The 25,288-nt window shown below is 38.8% G+C and overlaps 2 protein-coding genes and 1 non-coding gene across 4 annotated transcripts in view; 2 read left to right on the plus strand and 1 right to left on the minus strand.

Moving 5' to 3' along the window:
* Positions 1-6,478, plus strand: part of lg22h20orf27 (linkage group 22 C20orf27 homolog) — a 35,673-nt gene extending 29,195 nt beyond the window's left edge. The window contains exon 6 of one of the 2 annotated variants that reach the window (XM_044183421.1): positions 127-1,392. In XM_044183421.1, coding sequence (XP_044039356.1) covers positions 127-311 — 185 coding nt within the window. In that variant the 3' untranslated portion in view covers positions 312-1,392. Of the gene's footprint in view, positions 1-126; positions 1,393-3,555 lie in introns of those variants that run through there. The other variant, XM_044183422.1, reaches the window with a different exon arrangement.
* On the minus strand, positions 2,697-2,767 carry trnag-gcc. Its single transcript has one exon. It is a non-coding gene; the product is annotated as a tRNA-Gly (tRNA).
* Positions 6,479-13,389: 6,911 nt separating the features above from the next.
* vax2 (ventral anterior homeobox 2) overlaps positions 13,390-25,288 on the plus strand; it is a 28,389-nt gene continuing 16,490 nt past the window's right edge. Inside the window, exons 1-2 of the mRNA XM_044183420.1 lie at positions 13,390-14,433; positions 19,021-19,208. Of these exons, the coding sequence (XP_044039355.1) occupies positions 14,199-14,433; positions 19,021-19,208 (423 nt within the window). The 5' untranslated portion in view covers positions 13,390-14,198. The remainder of the gene's footprint in view (positions 14,434-19,020; positions 19,209-25,288) is intronic.

Here is a 25,288-nt window from a genome sequence, read left to right on the forward strand (position 1 = left end):
TGAGCAAAAGATAAAAATTGTTGTTTAAACTGTTCTGCTGAGAAAAGTTCCATGACAATAGGTTAAAAAAATGTTCATTGTATGTGTTGTCTGATTTCTGATCACTTCTTGCGTCATGTTCTGCAGCTTTTGGGACTGGAAACCTCCACATGGGAGGGTCTTTAACTGCGTGTAAGCGGAGGAGGGGGTTGAAGGGGAACTGTTGCTCTACACGGAGCGTCCCAGTCAAGTCTTTCTCCCACGCTGTGTACACACTGCATGGATTATATTCTTGCAGTTTGGGACTGATATTTGACTCAAATCATTTTTAACCCTCACACATCTTGCGACACATGCAGTTCCCTTCATTCGTGTCTCAGCCAAAAGTCAACTGCTCTTCTCCAGCTTATTCAAAATGCTGCCACAAGACTTTAATAACAAATACAAGAAATAGGGACACATCATTCCTATTCTTGCATCCGTCCACTGGCATCCTGTGAGTTTTAATGGATTTTAAGATACTGCTGATAACTTTTACGGTACTGCATGGTCAGGCTCCCAGTTACATGTTAAGGCACCAGTATACTCCATCAGAGCTGCCTGTCTGATGGTCGAATAGCTTCAGAAACTTATTATCTTATCATTTTAGCACATTTTACTGTTTCTCTTTTACTGTAAAGCACTTTGTAACTTAGAAAAGTCCTATATGATTAAAGTTTGTTGTTATTATTAAATGGTCCTTTTCCCACCTTGTGAATTGTTTAGGAACCTTTTAAGAAATAGGGAACATTAATTATTAATTACAGTTTTATTTCTTTCATTAGTTTTTATTTCTTAATAGTAAACACACTAATGACCATAGTGTACAAACATTAATCCCACTGCTGCTAATAATGAGCACTTTGCATCAAATTGATTAAAAAAAAAAAAAGTTTAGAGGCAACATGGCCGATGTGCAGCCTATTTTCTCTTTTATTAAGTTGCATAAACACATAAATATTCATCACTAATTATTCCTCTCTGCAATAATATTGTCTCTGATTGATTGTAATGAAGTTGGTTGGGTTTTTAAAGAAGGTAGGCACGCACTTGATGTGGGAAAGTGTTTATTTTATTTTTAAATCTTTTTATTGAACTTTCCCACCATGACAAAAATCACATCACACAACTAGTTATTATCTCAGTTAATTGTTTGGTCTATAAAATGTAAAAAGAAATCGCAATTGTTCGCAATTGTTTGCAATTAAAAATTCCTGAAGCCCAAAGTGACGTTTTTAAATCGCTTCTTTTGTCCGTCCAACTGTCTAAAAATCAAAGATACAACTGAGAAGCCGGAACGAGAGAATATTTGCCATTTTTTCTTGAAAAATTACTTAAAAATCAATCGTCTATCAAAATAGCTGCCAATACAATTTCTGTCATTCAATGACAAATAGTTTTTTTTAAATAAAGCATTTTGAAGCCCAGAAGGTTTACTACAGCTGACTCTTAACATCTTAGAGTCTCTCAGTTCTGCCTCTTTTAGTTTTAAAGTGAGAACTGACAGATAAACTGAAGGGTGAACCTGCACTATTTTCACTTGTGTGCTGCTGCCTCCTGCTGGTGACTCTGTACTCTGGGTCAGAGTCACTGTCAGTAAATCACGAGTTAATCACCAACAGCTCTTAAAAATAGAAAGCTAAATGTGGTTTACAAAGGGTTTTACAATAAAAACACATGATAAAAGTTTGCTTTAAAATCTCTAGAACACATACTGTGCAGAGGATCGTTTCAGTACACGAGGGGAGTATCAAATGCAGTTTATGAAATGCAAAGTTGTTTTTCAGGAGTAAGACAGTAACAAAACTGCTCTCCTACACTGCAACATTATTGTATTGTAAAGCTCTCTGAGGCAGAGTAGAGCCTGCCATGAATTAGCATTTTCTGCACTGAAATCAGTGTCAGTAAGACTGAATTAGACGCTGCCATTTGTGTCGGCAGATGGAGAATCAAGTAAAGGGGGAGTTTGTGTCTTTCCATTTGTGCTGGTGTAAATATAGTACAACTAGTGTGTGTGTGTGTGTGTGTGTGTGTGTGTGTGTGTGTGTTTGTATGCATGCATATGTGTGTTTGAGGATGAATGGTGGTTGTGTTTGTGAGTGTTTATTTTTACTCACAAAGCGTGGCCTGAACATCTGTCCAGATGTGTGTGTGTAATTGAGGCCTGGATGACGACCAGATCAAAGGATTAAGCTCTGCCTCTGCTATTACTCTTAGCTGTACTACTGCGTTTAGATCAGTCACCGAATGATTCACATATAAACTGACAACTATTTTGATAATCGCTTAATCATTCAAGTCTTTCATCAAGTAAAAATACAAAAATATTTGCCAGTTCCAGTTTCTCTAACGTGAGGATTTGCTGCTTTTCAATGTTTTATATCATTGTGAATGAAATATCTTTGGGTTTTGGACTGTTGGTTGGACAAAACAAGCAATTTGAAGACGTCACCTTGGGCTCAGGGAAAGTGTAAAGGGCATTTACACTATTTATTGAAAATTCAGAGGTTAAACAGTGAATCTAAAAATAAAACATTGATTAATGGATACTGAAAATAGCAATTTGTTATATCCCTAATGATTCTAAGTACTTATTTCTATTAAAAATACAATGCAGTGTCTGCATAGTGATTCCCCTGCTTCCTTTACATGATGGAGATGTGGGTTAAAAAGTGTGTTGCATTGGCCGGGAATCGAACCCGGGCCTCCCGCGTGGCAGGCGAGAATTCTACCACTGAACCACCAATGCATTTGTGGACACTATGTGTGCACTCAACTAATTTAATAGTGAGCAAAAGATAAAAATTGTTGTTTAAACTGTTCTGCTGAGAAAAGTTCCATGACAATAGGTTAAAAAAATGTTCATTGTATGTGTTGTATGCAGAGTGCATGCATTATTTACCAAAACTGAAGAGGTTGATCACTTCTTAACAGTACAGAGTGATACGTTTTGATACCTGCAGTTCTGATTTCTGATCACTTCTTGCGTCATGTTCTGCAGCTTTTGGGACTGGAAACCTCCACATGGGAGGGTCTTTAACTGCGTGTAAGCGGAGGAGGGGGTTGAAGGGGACCACTGAACCACCAATGCATTTGTGGACACTATGTCTGCACTCAACTAATTTAATAGTGAGCAAAAGCCACACTGTGCGTTACAAAAGATGAAAATTGTTGTCTACACATGGGAGGGTCTTTAACTGCGTGTAAGCGGAGGAGGGGGTTGAAGGGGAACTGTTGCTCTACACGGAGCGTCCCAGTCAGATCTTTCTCCCACGCTGTGTACACACTGCATGGATTATATTCTTGCAGTTTGGGACTGATATTTGACTCAAATCATTTTGACTGAATGCAACACTATGAAGGCCTTCCAGGAGAGACTTTCCGAAAATGTGCGCCGTTACCCTCATACTTAAGTTACATACTTATGTTTCAGTACCAGAGTCTTTAGCCCATTACTCACAAAGGTTTAAAAGGTGTTTAATGTCCCGTTGGGTTAGGGAATTTATTTTCTCTTTATTTATTTACTTTCTTCTCTAGATCGTCACCACGGTACGCCCATGCTGCTGGAGGGAGTTCGCTGTATCGGCGTGGAGCTGGAGTACGACTCTGAGCAGAGCGACTGGCAAGGATTTGACTAAATCTTAAGCTCCTGCTCCCCTTCCACCTGATGTATACACACACACACCTGCCATCGTAGAACCGTACACCTACCAAATTAAACACACACCTGCCATTTTTCCTCATCAGAAAAAGTGTACACACATGATTCAGTGGCAATCAGGTAGTAAAGTGATTAATCCCAGCCTTCAGTTTTGGAGTCAGAGGAAATGCATCCTGAGAACATTTACATACAAAACAAAAAACATTCCTCTGCTGTGACTTTCACAACATCGACAGCATCTGAACGGACACTTCAACTCCTCCAACTCTCCATTTTTCACCGCCACGTGTTCTGATGCTAACCTGTGTTTTCCTTCCTGAACCTCTAGAGGGCAGCAGCGTGTTCCCGATGTGCAAACTGCACAAAACTGTTTCCCACATGGTTTTATAGGCGAGGGAGTAAACAAGGGCTCTTTTATCAATTAAGTAGCTTGAAACTGACATTTTGAGGAATTACAAATCTGCACAATTCAGGGGAAAAAGAGTTGAACTGATTATCGATGCTTGTAATGTCTCTGTTTAACCGTTAGGAGGCACTGCAGACCACCGTATGTAACGCTCCTCCGACCTGAAGGGTTTTTTGGCGTGCTGCAGTGTGGTCACATTTAAAGGAAAAATCCAACTACAGCACTCTTACACTGTTACATGTCTTCAGTACGTGTGAGGCATTTCATGACTTGTAATTTGCGTTTCTGTTGTGCCTAAGTTCCCCTGAACCTGTCCTGACTGCTCCGTTTGCAGCGGCAATAATGGAAAAACTGAGAATAATGCCTCAGACCAAAATTATATTGAGATTTTTTTTTCTGTGATCAGAATCAGAAATACTTTATTGATCCCCGAGGGGAAACTCTTTCGTTACAGCTGCTCACTATCACGTCAATGCACACAGGAATCGAAGCACTAATAGAATAGAAATAGAAATAATAAAATAAGTTCGCAATGAGACAATTATTTCTAGTAAAAATAAGAGATGTGCAAATCAACATATAATACGCTACAATACAACTAAGTTTTAAATTAAGTACAAAAGTGGATTTACAGGTTGATAAGTATAGTACAGTATAATACAATGTAATAACATAAGTAATAAGTAATAGTGCAGTAATGAGTACTGTCATGTTAAGTGTAGCAGATTAATCAAATTATTAGACGGTTGATACTGCACAGCAGTAATATAAGTATGAATAAATATCAATAAACAGGGAATATTAAACTGAAAACAGAGTATATTGCTCCGGAGTATTAAACAGAGAATATTGCACAATATTTCAAGTACTGCAGTGATGTTAATGATCCAGTGTCCAGTTTAGTGACTTGATGGATCTCCCTGTATGATTATAAAACATTTGTGTCAAATAGTGCATCTAGAAAGAAGCGCTTCGTCTTTTATTATGAGGAACTGACACCAGAATCTGAGGATTAGTGTCTAAGTTTTAGATCTCTGAAACATTTTTCTGCTACTAAACGTCGGCAAATATTTTGACATGTTGTTATATTTTGCCGCTTTCCACAGAATTTAAAAAAAACTACAAGATTTAATCACATGCAACACACTGCGCACAGCCAATGGGTGTTTTTAAGGGTATTAAATTGAGCTTAAACAATTTATCTGCAGGTATTCTGACAATTGATTAATGATTTAAGACATTTTTCAAACCTAAATGCCAAATATTCTCTGCTTCCAGCTTTGCAAATGGGAGGATTTTCTGCATTTCTCTGTTTTATGTCTTTGTAAGTTTAATATATTTTGGTTTTGGATTAAACAAGACATTTGAAGACGTCACCTTGGGCTCTGGGAACTGGTGACAGACACGATTTCAGTATTTTCTGTTGTTGCATAACCAAGAAAAATGTTGCTAATCAAGAAAATAGTCTTTAGGCGAATCAACAATGAAAATAATCTTGCATTAAAGTGTTTCGGCTGGATTTTTCCTTTAAGCAAACCTGCTGCAGCCGGCCAGCAGAGTTCAGGAAGGATTTGTTTCTTTTGCTTGAATTCATGAAGCCTTCAGAACACACGCACGACACAAGTGCCTTTCATTGCAACGTCCTGTTTCTCCTTTAACTTGAGCCCGATGTTGTTTCACCATCTGCTGTGCATCCTGTCACATACTGTACCGACCAGACAAACATGCGGACCAGTTTGGAGCAGCAGGGAGGTGAAGTGAGAAGTGGGGCTGTACGTGATCAAGCAAGGGGAAATAAAAATCCAGTACAACGGCTGCCTGTTTGTTGTCGTTCCAGTGTTAAATCCCACTTCTTCCATCGGCTTGCTTCCCACAGGTGTATCTGACTCTGTCCCGTCACTCTTTTCACAGTACGAGTGCAGATCAGAGAGAGCTGACTGGCATGATCACTTGTCAATGAATTAAATTGCCTGTCAGCTCTGCTTAATTTACATTTGTGCTTATAGAGCAAGTGCCATGATCTGGCTGTACTGTCGTCTCCCTGTCATACCCCTCTTTACAAAATCATGACATTTCCTCTGTGTGAATCAACAGTTTTTGTTTGTTTTTGACCTTATTGAATACATCAGCCTTAAAGGAAACAATTCCGTGTTAATTTCTCTACATAGTTGACCACAAGCTGTTGGTGTAGCGCAGATTAAATAGATTTATTTGATGTTTGCTTGCATGTGATATAGGTCAAAGTCTGGCGTGTTTCTTCTTAGTGTAAAACTGAAGTACTCAATAGGTTACTGTTTCAAGAATGTAGCAGTTTATTTGTTGATATCTGCTCCCTGTGTGTGTGATTTGTATTTTTTAATGTCAAAAATGAATAAAAATGTGTGTATGTTTGAGTTTCGCTACTTATTGTGACTTCTGTGAGTTCATCGCAGGAACACTTGGTGGCAGTCTACACCGCTACACTGATGTCACCACATGTTACACAAAATATCTTTTCATGTGATTCCAGTGGAGATTGAAAAACATTTGGATGCATGATGTCCCTTTAAAATAATCAACAACATTTCAGGTAAATGTGAAAGTCTTCATGGTCTTCATGTGCAGTGTAGTTTCACCTCAGGAGCATGAAGGCTTTCTGTTTAAAGAGCAAAAACGAACTGTGATCAGTTTAAGTTATTAGAAACACTGTATATTGAACCTAACTGGTGTGTAAACTTTACGAAGCGACCGAAATCAGCCCCAGAGGTGTGAGCACAAACCTGTTTTTAATATTCAACAAGTAGTTTTAAGACTCTACAACACTTTCGATGCCATTTTACTGAACATACTGTTCTGTCACTGTACCTGATTGAGGTATAAGTAACTTTTTATTTGCGTTTCTTTTTAGTCTTCATAAGTCAGATATTTCAGTTAAAATATGAGAATATTTGAAATCACACCAATTAAAAAAAATATTTTGTTATCAGATCATTTTGTATATGTTATCTTCTAATTTCTAGATTTTTCCAATGATCACAATCGAGTGTGGGTTCCTTTGCTGCTTTATACTTTTTTTAGATTGATTTGCATCTAAAGCATCAGTGTGATTTTTTCTAAAAACTTGTTACTTAATTACTGATTAACCCTTAAAGTCCCCATAAAATTGATCAGCCTCTCACTTAGCTTCATATATGGATGTATTGCTCATTTTCTCTTTATAGGCTATATACCTGTAGAGTTTAGGTTCGCCTCAGAAATGTAAGTTACAAAATGCATTTTATTATAATTCAGAAGGTGTCCAATATTATAGCTCATTACAGAACATAATTAAAAAACAACCTTTTAATCAGTGAAATGTGGGAGGTTTTTGGTGAAACTGGCAGCCACTATGAGCCTCATGACCAACAGATAACACAGGCAAAAACTGATAAAGCCAACAACAAACCTTTACTCAAAGTAACTTTTAGTGTGTTTAGTGTTTTTACTTCCACTAAAATACCACTAAAACCACAGGACCCTTTCCACTACACGCTGTCAGGAGAGGGCAGGCTAACCAGTCTGTGTGTGAGGATGAAGATATTAAAGAGGAAGTTAAGTTTTAGCTCTTCCACGACCTGCTGCCCTTTAAGTCCACATTATAAAGATAACTATGATTATTTAGGGACAAAGTGCTTTAGGAGGCATTACAGTATCAGTGTGATGAAGAAAAACTCAACGTCAAGGTTTAATTCAAAACTTTATTTGCATTACTGACAAAGTATACTTCAAAAATAAGGAAAAACGACACTAACAGAGAAGGTGAGGACCATCGCTGTTGAAAATGCAAATGAAACGCCACTGAATGCTGCAGCAGGCTACTGGCCGGTTAGTCACAAATACCCTTTATCAGTCACACTAAACTTATGTCTTCTAATTTTTGGAAAATGTTGAATATATATTTGACATTCAGAGATGATCACTGGTTGTTTGAGCTGGGTTTGGGAAGATGTAAACGCGTCTGGCTGCACGGTGCTCGGACGGATTCAGGAACAAAAAGAAAAGTTGGAAGAAACTCTGCAGCGACCCTCGGCTCTCCTGTGGGACAGTTTGCGTCCAGAGCCAAACCCGGACACAACAGCACCGCTGCTGCTGCACGAAACTAAATATTATTACAGGAGAAACAACCTTTTGACCGGAGGCGGATGCGCCTGAAAGTCTAGAAGAGTCTGGTAATGATGCGGAGCTACGGAGGAGATATATTTTTAATTTCGCCGTTATTGCTTCTTTTTTCACTCTTGCTAAAGTCAAACTCTAATCATGTCTGTTTTTATGCAAATATGAAGTCTATTTCTTTGATTTAGCCTACAGTGTGTGTGATTTTACTTTAGCAAGTGTGTGTATATTTCTAGAAATTGCTTTAAAATTGTGATGCGGAAGAAAACATTTTCCCAGTGTATTAATTAGGCGACAAAACACTTGTTTATTGCTGTTAATAGTAGTGGTGGTGGTATTGGTGGTGGTGTACAGTGTTAGTAGGATTCACATGAAGTAAATCAAAAGACTGAGCGTCTGAATTATTCACGTGTTAGTTTGGACTGGTCATAAATATTGTTCAACTCTGAGCTGCAGGTGGTTAAAAGAGGGGAAAATATTACTTTTAAGACTTACAATTATTCATTCCAAACCTTTATATTAAACTATGTGCAGTTAGTTCATTTAATGCTCTCAACTCAAATACTTTGTGTTACTTTAAAATGTAACTTGTTAGCCCCAATTACACATCTTTATATTGCTTTGTTTTATTTAACTACTTTTTATATGCATGCCCATTGTTATCCATTTTAAAAGTGTCAAATAAAATTGTTTCATCAGCATTTTGTTTATTGACATGGTGGTTCTCGGCAGCTATTAAACGGAAGACAGTAAATATAACTTCAAACTCCTAATAGGCTTATTATTATTATTATTATACTCAGATGTAGCCTGTAGGCTACACTTAAAGGCCAAGTTTTAGTAGCACTTAGCAGCTACTGAGCATTAATGTTCCTTAATTCCTAAAAAGGTCTACATTTCGTTCAAATTAACTGCAGTTCCGTACGATGGTCCTGCTGAAATACAGGCATTTTTTTAGTCACTCGGATGAACGAAATTATAGATTCTGTTTTCTTGCATGTTTCCTTATTTGTCCTGTGTAATCTCTTTTAATATACCAGATAAATCGCGCCTGTATTGTGCAACATTATTTCAGTTCTTGACTACATGGCAAGAAACTGCGAGAAAACAAAAGTTGAGTAAAGTTTATGACCTTCTGAGAGTGAAGGGAACAAACACCAAGCGATTTTATTATTTTACAGGCTACTTAAAGATGCCAAATTATTGCATCAGTTTTTCTCTCCTGTATTAAAAAAACCCTCCGCGTGTCTGCGTCCACTTTAAGCAGCAGCAGCTACTTAGTTGTTTCCAACATCTTATTTTAATAAGTTTTCGGAGGCATTTGAAATATTACAGCTTCTTATAAAGGCTTGGGAAATCATACATTCATGCATTTGTCGTAATAAAATAGAAACTTGCCAGCAGCTGCACTTGTTTTTAGTGTAATCTGAACGCTGCACCAGGTCGTTTAAATCATCTGTTTCTGAAATTAAGTCTAAATTATTGAATCTTTGCATAAAACAGCACAGTTTCATGCGGCCAAATGTTTGCCATTCCTGCACAGATTTGTCTGGAGCTTGTGTGGGATGTGTGAACTCTGAGTGGCCCAGTGCCCTCCCTCTGACCTCTGGGATTACAGTAATCTCTGTTGATTGATCTGATTGATCAGATTGGTCTCCATAAGGCCGCAATCCAGCCGCACACAGGGGACGGAGATCTGGCAGTCGGTACATGGTGCAAATAAACATTTGATTCGTTTTGGCCTGCGGGCATATACAGGCAGAGAGAAGATCTGGGTTTCTGCTCTGGCTATAGTCTTCATGTAGGAGGAGATATGTGCCTTTATCTGCAGTAATGCAGTTAATTGGGATTTTGAGTATAGCAGAAATAGGATTCAAATGAAATGGGGTTTTGATTTGATCATCATTGCGAAAAAAACATATCAAGGACCCAGTTTTTCCCACTGATTGCATTAGTTCCAAACTGAATGAGCCTTCAGATCATCATGTGCTAATAAAACTATACAATAATGAAATTATTCTATAGTAAACATCTCCTCAAGGCAGCCATAACTGTTCAAAAGTAGGGAACCTTGGTTATTAATCCATCCTACTAATGAATTAGTAAAAAAAAACATGACATGAGTGATTAATGAGAAGTGATAAAAGTGCAAAATAAAATGTAATTGAAGAGGATCCTGACACTGAGTGTTTGATACAGTGGTGGAAGAAGCAATCAGTTCTTTAATTAAGTAAAAGTAGTAATGCGATGATGTTACGCCGCTCTGTTTCAAGTAAAAGTCCTGCTTTTAAAATGTTACGTAAGTACTCAGAATGACCTCTTTGAGCGTGTTGTACAGGTTTATTGATGCATTGACATGTAAACCTCATTTTAATGTTGCAGCTGGTGGAGATGAACTACTCAGTTGTTTACACTGTTGGGTAATTTAATCTATAGCAATGCATCATTTTTTATGCAAGTGAAATATACAGTATATTAGTTAATATGGTGTAACATAAAAAACAAATAACTATCTCTTTTTGGGTTATGTACCAATTGTAGCCTGCTTTTAAACTGACTGTGTTATTAATTATTTTATTTTATATTCCTCATGTCATTTTTTTTCTTTAATAACTAACTGACATATAGATCCTGTCCCATGTTTATTTATATGTATACTAATGGAGCCCATGAGGACTATAGCATCAGAATCAGTGGAAACTGATGAGGATCCTCTGAACAACAATCAATAGCTGTTAAATAAATACAATGGAGTAAAAAGTACAATATTTCCCACTGAAATGTAGTGGAGTAAAAATATAAAGCAGAAAATGGAAATACTCACTAGAGTAGATTGAAATAGTACTTGAGGAAATGTATATTACACCACTAATTTTATAGAGGTTCTATACTGGCAAAACAATACCTGCCTCGAAATGAGTGTTTGGTCCAGGGCAGGCCAAATATGTTGTATAAAGAATATATGGTCTGTCTGTCTGTCTGAACCTTTTCTACTTATTTTAGGCTATTTACATTGTGCATCAGGCTACCAAGAAAGACTAAATTAGAAGAGGTGTCAGTCAGTGGAGCAAACATTCTGTATTTTGCAGCAAAAGCAGCACTCGAAAATGGTTAAAATATTATAATCACAGAATGACACAAAAAACGTTTCCTAATACACCTAAAGACTGAAATCAAAATATGAGCCGTCTTCAGAAAAGTTAAACGTGGTAAAAATCTGCTTTTTGGACGGTTTTAGTAAAGGCAGAGAAGCTGAAAACACTGGAGAGTAGAAGAAAAAGTGTGTGTGTGTGTGTGTGTGTGTGTGTGTGTGTGTGTGTGTGTGTGGCAGCAGCAGCAATCAGTCCCCTCTTGTCTTGCTGCTGAGTGCAGCATCTGATTGACAGTTTCTATTCATCCTCTGTGAGATTAGGCCAGCTGAAAGGAGTAACGACCCATGGCTGTGAGCCGTAATTACGGCCTCGGATAAGAAAAATAAGAAAAAACACACAAGGCAAAACTATAATTATATAATCCCGCTCAAAAAATAATTTTTCTTTTTTTTTTTGCTGCAGTGTTTTCAAAGATGTTTCACCTGTAAAGAGGAAATTCCACCCAGTGTTTCAGTCATTCCTGCAACCAAATTATCTCACAATCACAACAAACTACAGGCTGCACCATCAACATCAAGCTGGCAGAAGAAAATGGGCTGGTGTTCTATAAAGATGCATAGATACAGTAAATGACTGTGAATGAGACGTTTTATCTGCAATGGAAAACAAATAGTCACCTCACTTTATGCTCTTTTTATCGTGTAGTGCTTCTGACAGATTATGTACCAGTGAGGTTCAGGGTGCCATCAACATTTCAGAAAACAAGACTTGAGGCAATTGTGTATAGAGAGGGGGTGGACAAAATTACAGGAACACCTGTTGGATCTAATAACCTTTGTTTAGACCGTTGATTCAACTCTTTGATCATTCAGGCTTTAGTTTGTGATGTTACTGTATTGGACTATATATTATAATGTGTGTTGTAGCCTTCCCCTGAATATTTATGGTGTGACCAATATGGGTTGTTGGAGACTGATATCTTATTTTTTATACTAAGATTATACAGCTGGTATTTTTGTACTGATATATGTTTGCATTTGAACATTTTCTTGGCAAAAAAAAAAGACAATTTTGACAAAATCAAAAACACGAACAACTTATTTTGTGTTTTATCCAGAATATTGATCTCATCGGGTTGAATGCGCTTCTGAAACAGCATTTAGGGTCATAAAAAAAGGCACAGTTGAAATCCAAACCCAGAATTTTAGGTTTCATCGCTCTTTATGACAGAACGACTCACCATACCACCATGTATTGTGAATAGTAAAGTCAAGCAATGTCAAATTTTGTTTTAATGGCCCCCAAATCACAAATTTGACTTCACACTTTTACAGTATCCACTATCCTTAGACCCTTGATTCAGATAATAAAAAACAAACTAGGCATTTTAATGAAGAATACATTTAGAAAAATATACCTAAACACTTGATTGTGGCTGTAAAAGACACTTGAATGAGACTACAGGCTTTCTGTCTATGTAGAAAGCTAAATCATATCAGATTAACTGACATGACTATCTAATACATATAATATTTAACAAAAAGCCAATATTGACTTGATATATTGGTCTATAGGCCTATATGGGCAATGCACATATTTATTACATTTTTAAGATCCTGTTTTCATGTTGGGATTTGTGAGTCCCGTGACTGAGTGAGATCTACAGGGAATAAACTGTGATACATTTTAAATGTAATTGAAATGTTACCTCACTGGGTCAGAAGTGCTTCTGCTTGTTGGAAAACTACTGTGCGCCCTCTGCACTCACTGTTTTCTGGACCGGGGCCGAGCTCAGAGTTCGGCCGTAAAACAAAAGAAAATGCCAGAGTCTGACAGTGCCGTGGGGGAAGCCCGGGCGGGCAGCGCTGCCTTTGGCTGTTTCCAGAGCGGAATATCGCACACAACCATCGTCTCATGTCTCCGTGCCTGATCCCGGTCTGCAGCGCCGCTTATCCGCTTGTCAAAACGTGCCATTCCAGCGGACCAATCGGCGACGACCCTGCGTGGACAGGAAATGACGTCTGGGGTTCCTGCCTCTGTAAAGTGTACCGTGTCACCACAAATATTATCCACACCCCACCATCTCTCCTCTGTCAGTGTAGGCAGGCTGTACCAGCCGCCCCGCTCAGACGTGATGTTTCAGCTGTAAAGCAAATTATAAAAACTGACAAGAGTGCTCCAGACTTTATTTGAGAGCAAATGTGACCATTTCCCGACAGTCCCCTCCTACAGGGTTTTCAACACAGACATCTTTTCTTGTGGGCTCTCCAAAAGCAGAAGACCACCGACCCCCCTTATGTGACCATCTCACCACCAACAACATTCAATCAAGGATCCGCAGCAGAGGCAGTCGATCTGACCGGGGCTGAAGTAACAGGCTGCTGCTTTGGACAACCCAGGAGAAACTTTCTTCCCTGGCTTGTGCACGGTGAACTGTGACCGCTGCTGTGTGGGGTTTTTGTGTGCGCCGCCTCTCACTTTATTTCGACGTGGGTGAGCAGTGTGTGCTTGTGTGGCACCTCCCCGCTCCTCCATAGACCTGGTTGCCCCCCTAGTACCTTGCAGGCTGCACCATGCATTTCTTCTGCACCTCCTGGCTACTATAGTTAGAGCAGGATCCCGAGATTTCTCCCCCAGCCGACTCCCCCTTGCCTTGGTTTGGACTCCGGACCGTGCGTCATGCCGCGACACCTGAAGCACATCCCGGTCCCGTTGCAGGACCGCATGGTTCCTTTGTAACTGGATCTACTTTTTTTGTAGGGAGAGGAGGGCATGCTCTCCTCGTCTCTGGAGAACACTTGCAAAGAGGAGAAGAAAGTAGAAAGACGAGGGTGAGCAGCAGCGACAGACAGAGGGAGAGATTATCTTAGACAGTGTAACTTACTTGTAGATGTTTGATCAGACCACGACTATGGGCGATGGGAACCACCGCTGTGGACCCAACCCTCTGTGTCCGGACCGGATGGAGACAAAGTGCCGCGCCGAGATAGGGAGCCGGTCCCCGGTTCTGAGCTCCACGGACACCCCGGGGACATCAGCGTCCACCCCGACGTCCTCCAGCGAAGACGGACACGACAAACTTTTGGGAGTGGACCCTGACTACTGTCGGAGGATATTAGTAAGAGGTAAGTGGAAGAAAACAAATAAACACTGATTTATTCTGTGCGTAAAACTAATCCCCAGACTGGGAATCTGCGAGAGTTTCCAGGAAACTGAGGCTATTTTAACTTCAGTGTTATTTTATCCAAAATTATCCCAATCAGAGAATGTCCAACAAGTATCCCAATTATAGGCTTCACCCCAGACACTTTCATCTTCACACACTTACAATATTGACAGTCAGCAAATACAATAATAAAAGAAAAAAAAAATATCTTAAATTTGGGACACAATCTGTATATATATACACACACATATATATATAAACCTGAATGTGGAGTTGTTTGGTGCTTCTCCCATTTAATAAATGTCAAAATGTTACTATAAAATATCATGGACTGATAGAAGGCAGATATTAGTTTATAGATGTTTAAAAGTGTGTCTGAAACTTGGACTGATGCTCCAAAACAGGACTTTAATTTCTTATCACAACAATACAACACCTCTGGTGCAGGGTGGAAAAAGCTCCTGCTGTGGTAACAATAGGCTACTTTCACTTCCTGATACCTAAATGAGCGTAACACCAGCCCACACCTGTAAGCATTCATTTCAAATAAAAATGATATTGTTCATTTGGAAATATAAAAATGGGTTGGTCGGATCAATAGTCAAAACAATGACTTGTATGAAATATTGCCTTCTTATTCTTTCACACATGTAGTGAATAATTCTCTGCAACGCGTCTGTCTGGAGGTTTAAAATCAGACCTGAGAAAGAAAACTGTTCAGGATTATCAGGTGAAATTCACCCCTCGAGGTTGTTGAGTCGCTTTTATCAACAAAGAAGCTGATTGAAAAAAAAATCACTCCATTAACAACCACTATAAAGCGGTGTGTGTGTGTGTGTGTGTGTGTGTGTGTTGGGTTACTTGTCAGTAGCTTATTGCCTTTGTGTGGCAACGTTATGTTAATGATCATCAGAATAATATTTAATTTATTATTATACTGAGTGTCCACGCCCTAAGGCCGGCAGCCTCTGAATGATGCTGAGACTTCATAAAAAATCCAGAAAATTAAGATAAAATCACTGCAGTCAGCAAACACACAAAAATAGAATCAAAAAATAGGTATAGGTGATTTTAGAGTCCTATTTTAAGTCCAAGTCGCCCAAAACATTTGTAATGAATTTATGTTTGCACGTTAAATTATGAAAAATTAAACTGTACAGTAAATGTGTGTTATATGCTTGCAGGGAAGCTTAAAGGGCACCAGGTTCCAGTAACATAAAGAAAACATGTATATATCTGTCTGTCTAGGTTATTTAAGGTTATTTGCTTTTAGGATATTTGTAATTATTTTTTCAGCATGTAAAAATAAAGGCTGTTATAAAAAAAATCAGAATTTCAAATATATTATTATGTGAGGAATATTTTAAGTCATTGTGAAGAATTCCTGCATGAAGGAGATTTATCTGATGCTTTCCAAGAACAAAAAGTCAGCAGATCGCAGGTTCCCTTCCATTCAGAATCTCGTTATGAAAATAGCTAAAATTAAATTGCAACTGGTATTTTTGTGCAAGATGTTTTGCAGTGGTGTGTAACTGTTTGCTGTGGACAGAATCAATATGTCGGCCTATCGGTTCTCGGTTATAGGCAAAAGCTGTGGATAATATGCTTGCTGGCTGGTTAGTTTGATCTTTTTACTGAACGTGTAGTCGTGCAGTGTCCTGTGCCATTAAGCAGCTCGTTTAGCGGGAGAATAGTAGCTACAATTAATCTAGTAACGACCGGTTTTAAACAGTAAACGGCACAGAGGACGCGAGAGGAGAAGAAATGGCGAGAGAGAGAGAAATTATAGACGTGGATGCAGATAAAAAATAAATAAATCTAAAACTACCTGCCTCTCCAGACCGTCGATCAGTTCCAGTAGAAGTTGCTGTCCGTTTATTATTATACATATATTGATTATTAGACTATTAAGCTACTATGATCTGTCAGCCAGCTTTTTATTAAATTTCTCTTCTGCTGATCACATGATTCTGTTTTCCATATAAGCTCTGGCAGGTAGGTGTTCATAGGCTATTCTCTGTAAAAGCCTGTGATTTCACTACTGAGTTAAACATACTGTCGTTATTATGTTGCCTCAGTCGATGGTTAATGGTGTCCATCAGAGGAGGAAGTGGCCTGTAGAAGGACGAAAGGGGGCTGAGCCGGTTTTGGTGGAGATGCTGTGCAGTCCGCACTGAGCGAACGACGCCTGCAGTGTCAGGATTTGTTTTTGAAGCTGAGTCTGGATGCTCGGGTTTTCCGCAGAGAGGCCGGGGTCACCGAGAGGTCAGCAGGTCTGCGTACAGTCACTGCTTACCTCCTCTGCGTGCAAATGTTTCCATCACAGTTTGAGCTGTTATTTTCGCTCTGGAAGCAGCAAGAAAATGTGTAAATGTTCGCCACTGTATGTCTGTATATTAGGAGGGTTTATAGCATCTCTGGCGCAGAATCTCTGCTGGCTGGCGACACTTTACGCAAAGTCATTATGCTTGCGTAAATATGGAGACCCCTCAGGCATGCTGCATTACGCAGCTTAGGCCTGCAGACTGACCACACACTTAAGAATACTTAATACTTTACTGCGTTTCCTTAACTATTTTAATTCCCCTGCTGTAGCTAAAACAGCCCACAGTTTTCCTTTTACGCACTGATTCTCCTTCAGCTACACCTGCTGTATTTAATTACCCTCAATGTGTTGGTTACTTCTTCATTATCACGATTTAAAACTACGTTAATGCCTTTCCAGCAAGTCCAATTTGTCTTTATAGCTTAAAAAAAAAAAAAAAAAAAAAAAAAAAAATCAATTTTAGTTTTTACTTTCAGTGTTTTGGTTGCTCTAGCCAGTAGCCTTCCTATAGATGCTCGGTTCAATCACTTTTGTTTCATATTTAATTCAGGGCGCTTCATATTTTATTGGATTACATATTTTATGACTTCAAAACCCTGGACAAAGAGGAGGTCTTGTCTGACCTGCGCTTCCATTGAATGCGATAAATACGAACAAATATTCTCGGCTACAGTGCAGCCAAAAATACAAGGATTTTGCTTTGGGTAAACAAGTCTTTAGAAACACCAAATTTATCGATTACAGCCAAATTAAAGTAACGAATTGTGATTTTTTGAATTTGTTTTCTTTAAATTTATTGTTAGAACAATGTAGACAATATCCTGAGGGCTTCTGGATCGGGCAGTACTGACTGACTGACCTCCTCATCCAGGATATCTCTCTAATATTTTAATTTACTATAATCTACCTTCTAATATATGTTGTTTTTGGACTTTTTTTCTTTTATTTAAATTAGTTCTTATTTTGCGGACAGTCTTTGGAAACAACACCATCTATCGAAGCCACTTATTGATAAATGAGATTAACAGCAGACAAGCCTGCCAACTGCATGGAACAAACTAACTCAACTAAAAATAAAATAAAATGCACAATAACACCAATAAACCGGACATGCCTAACCAAAACAACAACAAAAAAGGCCAAGTACCCTATTTAATGATAGTTTGTCTCAAGAACCCACACACACTATGTTGTTGTTGTGGATAGATAATGACGCGCAGCCTTTTTACGTGGAGTGGAAACAGGTGAGAGTGAAGCTCGTTTTGATTAGGATACATTCTCTGACTAGTTTGGAGTGAATTAAATGTTGTGCAGAGAAATAAAGCCGTGCCACCTTTTTGTGCAACACCTCTCATTGGAAAACACTTAACAGCCCAGTAGGTTTATGGTCAGGACAGACAGAGCTCACAGTCTGCCAGGTTTACAAGAAGACAAAGCGGAGTTCAGTGTAGACTATGCATATCTGCACCACACCATATTTCTGATGATGTTTCTAATAAAGTGTTATAGCTGCAGTGGCTTTGATTCAAGGATGTTAATTTGACTTTGAGTTCGCGAAAACACAAGACACTGTCATTTTTAAGTGCGCAAAACTGACGTAGCCTGTAGCTACAATCACGTGGGCAGTGAAAGGGTCAAATTTACGCGTTTAGGTTGTGGACATTGATTCACGAGGAAAACCTTAAGCAACAAACCTGAATATTTCCCTAAATATTTGATACATTTGCTGAATATGGATTATAGACAGTGATGTGGGCAGACTGTTAGAGTCTGTCATTATTTTGAGCACTCACACATCAGCCACTGATTTAAGCACAATTATAGAAAAGTGTTTGGCCTAATTTGATTGCTGTTAATTTCAACACCTACACTTGTGTTTATAAATATTAATGACAATTGGGCCTTTCTTCAGGCGTGTTATAAACACTCCCTTGTGTTAAAAATAATACATATGTAGCTTGCTTTACTCACACGCACAGACTAAACCATTAGCCTATAGCCCTGCTCATAAATATTACATCAGTTTGGCACCATGTAGGTCTGTTTCACTCCAGGTGTGTTTTTTTTAGCTGAAAACTGGTGAAAAGGTGATTCCATATAGATTTTAGTCTATTATAATAATAATAATACTACGTCCACTGAACTTATGTAAAGCCGCAGTAGCCTATTTTTCAAAAAAAATACTAAGACTTTCTGTTCGTTGTGGTTTTATTTATACAGACGCCAAAGGCACCATCAGGGAGATCGTGCTGCCGAAGGGCCTCGACCTGGACCGGCCCAAGCGCACGCGGACCTCCTTCACGGCCGAGCAGCTGTACCGGCTCGAGCTCGAGTTCCAGCGGTGCCAGTACGTCGTGGGGCGCGAGCGCACCGAGCTCGCGAGGCAGCTGAATCTCTCCGAAACACAGGTAAGAGGAAGTGTCCGAAGGAGGGAAATGCTAATGTTTGGCGAAAACGGTGGTAACAAGCTAAGAATAAAACAAAAATAAAAAACAAACAAAAAAAAAAAAAAGAACGGATGCTTTGATAAATATCTTAAACGAAAAAACAACGTAGCCTACTATTTCGTCAGTTAGCTAGCCTAGCCTAGCCACGGTTGCTAGCTAAGGCCTTAGCATAGCCTATAGCATATTTTATAACAAGAAAGTATTGTTATCTTATTTATTTACCAAAGCCAATGTTGTAGCTCATTTCGTTTTACATTAGCCTAATATTTCAAACGATTTGGCCACGTGTGTATTTGGGGCCTTTAATTGTGTCCTCGGCCAATCAGAGGGGAGGAGTAGATGAGCTGCCCCACACACCAAAACACTCTTCAGCTGGCTTCTTAAATGGGCACATCCGGGGCATGTTTACCATCCGACAAGAGAGGCACGATTTTTAATTTTTAATTCAGATGTGTACTCCACACAAACAGACAAAGAAGTCGCCCATAATTAGGCCCCAGGGGTTTGTGCACGCCAATAAAGGCCTTAAGTGAGCATGAAGCCTATGGCCTTACTACAGCTACAGTATTACCTTACATTAGTCCATGTATTTATATAGGCCAGATCATTTCTGTAGCCCAGGTCCTTTTTTAAAAAATGGAAACTTTTGTCCACATTCACATCAAAATTGGGGCCGTATTTAAAACACTGTTCAAATACATGAATACAACACCACCGTCTCAAAAGTAGATGAGTCAACGCCTCTCTGACACATGAAACAAAATTCAACATCATCAGTCTCAAAAATGAACTTTTCATAATGGGTCTATGGCTGAACTGACTACAGTATCTGCATGTGTGTGTGACAGAAGGAGCACACTTCATGCGTAATGGTTGCATCTGATTTGGTTCCTTTCCTGAACAGCACAACATTTCAGTTAACTAGAAAATAAACTAGAAACTAGAAATAAACGTATCTTCCAGCAACGCCCCCCCTATTATGGGCGTCACCATTTCTACACTGACTTACAGAACATACTAAAGCTTTTATAGGACATTGCAACACCCCATTTTCTGTTAAAGTAACTTTGATCTATAGAAGTATAGACTCATGCAGGAATAATGCACTGGACATCAGCTTTTTAAGTGTTTCAGGCCAACCTTTAATTCGTTTTTTTTTAACCAACAAATTACAAAAGAAATGGTTTGCAGAATATTACTGCACAAACCATCAAAGCGCGCAGTTTTCCGCAAACAGGATCTCAACAAGAAATGACATTTAGTCTCTGCAGGCTTATAGAATAACATGCGCATTGGTGTTGTATCCTCTAAATTTCAGATTTTTGAGAGTTCATTCTTGCGAAAAGCATAAATCTTGCGAGTTTATCATATTTTACTCACTTCATACACCTATGAAGGACGAACCCCTGAACTCTTGGAGTGTTTTAATGAAAACCTGCCGACACTTGTTACCAACAGTGCACTTACTGTTGGTGCCGTAGTCTTCAACCGCAGATGGAAGTTAATAACACAAACATGTCTGTGTGTGCGCATTGGATATGTGCGCGCTGCGTCAACTCATCTACCCATAAGTAAATAATCCACAAGTCGATACGTCTGTAGACGGTACTTATCATTAAAAATGGGTAGTTTACTGTTTACGGGAAAAAAGAATGGGTGTAAGTTGGAGAAGGTGACAGGTTTCACACTCGAAAAGAAATCCACGAAATAAAATATCATAAAATCAAAGTAGGAGTATGTTTAAAATGTCGCCCTTTTAATTTAATTTTGTGCAAATAAACACCAGGAGGCTGCAGGTTTCGAGGCCTTAAATCACCTCTTGTGTAAAAACACTTGTTGCAGGAACTTTACGCATCATCACTGTTGGCTGTGGAGTACAGCAACATTAATATCCAACCACAAAATACGCACTCAAACATAGAGGTGGTGGGAAGGAGGTGTGTGTGTGTGTGTGTGTGTGTGCAGTTTTGGGAACACAGAGCAGCCACTGTGTCCCTCATTAGTGCTGACACTAGGGGTGTTAATGGGAGGGCCTCAGCTTCCTGCTGCTGCGGAGCAGACGCTGGGCAGCACAGGATTGGCTGAATGAAACCGTCTGAAAACTGCCTGACCTTCAAGTGAGAACAAAATGTAAATAATGAAAGTCTCCCGGGTAATGGCGTGAAATATTAAACCCATTGCTCTGAAATGTCTTAATGCTATGTGCTACTGAAGCAGCTTTTAAGCGTGATCGAAAAGCTTTTAGCTGGCATTAGTGGAGTTTTCTTTCTTTTTATTATCTTCTTTGTATTTGTGGCGTTTGCATATTTTTTGCTAATTATGCAAAACCACAAAATGAAGATGGAAGCTCAAAGTTTAAGGTCCTTTTTAAGATAGTTGTTTGGGCTGTTTTCTGGTTTTCAGGTGACTTACTGTGTTTGCTGATGTTTTTAGTTCGCTACTCAAGGCTTTCACAGGTTTAGGAAGTTATTTGATTTGCAAATGTCCAAATTAAAGACCGCTGGTATTAAAAGCAGCTTTTATAGGCTTTTTCGTTTTTTAGAGAGAGTATTCAGAGGAGAGACTGGGCCACAAACAAAATCTGTTCTATCTATCTATCTATCTATCTATCTATCTATCTATCTATCTATCTATCTATCTATCTATCTATCTATCTATCTATCTATCTATCTATCTATCTATCTATCTATCTATCTAAGTATTTTAGTATTTATCTTACAGGCCTTCCCTCTTGTTTTCCAGCATTTCTTGTTTCTAAATCAGCGACATGCTTTCTTTTGTGAGCTTTTTCTCTCCTCGGAAAAGCTTCGTGTTTAGATACAAAGTCGAGTTTTGGGGCTTTTTTCGATGTTTTTTTTTTTTTTTAGCACAAAAGCCTTTAAGTTTTTGGGGAAATCACTCTCTCCCTGATTTCGATCAGATTCATAAAATACAATCGAAATATTTACTTGTAACTTGCTGAAATGATGAAGTTTTGATTTCAGCAAAAACATAAAATCAGCTGTCTTGTCTGTCACTTATTGGCACTTAATAAATCTGTCGCATGTATAATAGATTATAGAAAAATTCGACTTTTTTCTTTCAAATTTCGCTGTGCCAAACACAGCTATTCAACACAACTCCAAACATTAAATATAACATGGAGCTTTAGACTTGATTTTAGCAGAAAATGATGTTAAAAGTCACATAATTTCACTTGTTTTCAATTAAAATCATAATCAAGTGAACTTCCCCTTTGTTTTAAGAAACATTTGGAGAAGTTTATAGCAACCAAAACATGATTAAAGCATTATTACACACTCTTATTATAAACTTGTATAAACGTGACAGGCCTCCTTATCTGCGGCTGAAACACAAATACTAATTACAGGAATATGGGAGGTTGGATCGTTAAGTGTTTTTTAACAATGTTTGGAGATTTGGTCGTTGACCCATGTGGTAACTCCAATTAGTTTGGTCAGGTATTCAAACTGATCACGCAATGAGGCAGCAGACATTGGAAACACACAAACACACACACACGGACGCACAAGTGGCTAAAATCTTCAGCCAGATTATTGCACAATTATAGGAACTTTGAAGAAAAAAAGGGGAATTTTCTGAAGACAACTTCTGAAGTAATGACTGAAGATAAGATTAGAAATTATTAGATGTCTCCTTAGTATCTCGCCAAGACGCACAGAACTTGGATTAAACATAAAACCTGAATAATATTTTTAAATCATGGCTTCCTGGCGATTTTGATTGAGTCTCGTCTTAAAAAGGACAAACAAAGTGACTTTTGGTTTGTAAGTAAACTGAAACACTGACCATTGCGCAACATGTCTTCTCCAAAACCTTTTTTCTTGATAAAGTCTCAGTCAGCAAACTAAATCCAAGACCCACAGCGTTCAATAAACAGGAAAAATAAGAGTAAATATAAGAAAACAGGTTAATAAAAAGCGTGTAAAACTGGGAGGAGCCATCATCCGAGGCAGTGCTGCTGGTCTGGAAGAAACTCGATCTACAGCTTATTGTTCGCTTCATGACTGACTGATTGACATTAAGAACAATATATTGGTCAGCTATTCTTTAAAATGCCTGCATGTCTTTGCTTTTCTGTTTCATCCTTTAAAACTTATACGTAAGTTTGGACCGTTCATATTCAACACGAATGTCGTCGATTTGCTCGATCAAACGCAAATATTTCAAAGTAGTGCCACCTGCGGAAAAAGAAATAAACCACTTTTCTCCCAAGTATAGCCTACTTCAAATCCAATTTAAATCTGTCTGAAAGGCGTCAAAGAAATGCGGCATCTGGATAATTCAGCCTCATTCTGATATTTGAGCATAAATGCGGCCAAAACGCGTATAGAAACGTATTTGTGTCTCTTAGTAGCTGCAGCACCGCGAGAGGAAACCGGTGCGTTCAGTAATCACACTGCTGTAACGCGTTACTGAGTAATCCGTTACCAGCTCAGAGCTCTCCCTTCATCCCGGCAGGTGGCTCCCCGCTACAGGGTAACACAGCAGGAGGGGGCGGCTGTGTGTTTGAGTGAGTGAGAGTGTACACACACACACACACACACACACACACACACACACACACACACACACACACACACACAAACACAACATGAAAGCCCCTGGTTCATTTCAGTTTCCTTGATGATCAGTTTGGATGATCACAGATTAGAGGACTCACGGATGCTTCAGCTCTTATTGTGAAGGTATGTTGTTTTGATTCCTTCATGTGGATGAGGATCGTTTACATTATTTCTAGGACTAATTCATGCTTGAAAACTGTGTGAATCTGCTGTAAATGACCACAGACAAAGCTTTAGCAAAAAGCTATTTCACCTGTTTTGTTCACATTTACCTAAATTCCACACGCTAAAAATGTGTCAAACCACTTTCTGCAAGTTTCTTTTGCATGAAAAAGACAAAAACTTTACACATTCTTCAACGTGTCCTGCCTGTTTCGACTGGTTTGGCAGCTTGACTCCAGGAGGTCTTACGACGCCATGCTGTGTGGTCACTTTTCCACAGTCCTCCTGAGTTGAGTGCTGCCGACGTATTCGCTGCCATTGTATCAGTCTATTGTTGTTTGCAGCCCTTCCATGGAGATTATAATTAAATTCAACCAGGACAGGTGTTGTGTTTTTAGTGTTTTAGGTGAAAAACACCTTAAACATCAATACTTTTCTAATTTCTAAGCACACGAACAGGCAATTTGCTATAGAAAATTACCCGACAAGATGAAAACTTCACTTTAAAATGTATTTGTTACTTTAATAAGCATAAATAATTAGAATTAGACCAATATCAGCGGTAGCTTTTCTCTGCTTGCGATAATTCAAAACATTGTATGTGTTCAGAAGAGTTCGCACTCACAGAGGAGAGCTTTAAAACACAGAGCAGACTCTTAAACTCCTTTTTATCACAGAAAACTTCTCGTCTCATTCGGTTTTGGCCTTTTTTTGTTTACTGGACTTTCAGATCATTATAGATCTATTTACAGGAGATGAGAAAAAGTTAAGCAGCCCAGCTTGAGCTGAGATCCACAGGGTTTGTTGCTGTTATCTAACAACATTCAACATAAACGCTGGTTAAGATCCATGCATGCATCGTACATATCAACGGCCACTAAAGTTTAGGCTTTGATTTTATTGGCTCACACTGTGTACGGAAGCCCGCAGGGCCAAATTCAGAAAAGATAAGAAACTTTTTACAATGAAGGCATTCAGATGTTATTGTGTCAGAAAGTGTACAGCCATTTCAGCTCTGGCCTTTACTGATTCAGCTGCAGAGAACACATTTTTACACACCTGAGTGTACTGAGGTACTTGATATGATTTAAAACCACCACCCATCTTAATGTGAAACAACTCAACTCCGACAGGTGTGCAAGTCATCTGAGATCAATGTCATATTTCCTTTCATGTTCTGCTTGCTGTCTTTTCTCTTGGACGGACAAATTCTTTGATACCAAACAGCTTCAAGCACTGTTTAGTGATGGCTGGGAAAACTTTTAAATGATTCCTCTTGTTGCCATCTTGTAT

The sequence above is a fragment of the Siniperca chuatsi genome, linkage group LG22 (genome assembly GCF_020085105.1).
Source record: "Siniperca chuatsi isolate FFG_IHB_CAS linkage group LG22, ASM2008510v1, whole genome shotgun sequence".
Taxonomy (NCBI): domain Eukaryota; kingdom Metazoa; phylum Chordata; class Actinopteri; order Centrarchiformes; family Sinipercidae; genus Siniperca; species Siniperca chuatsi.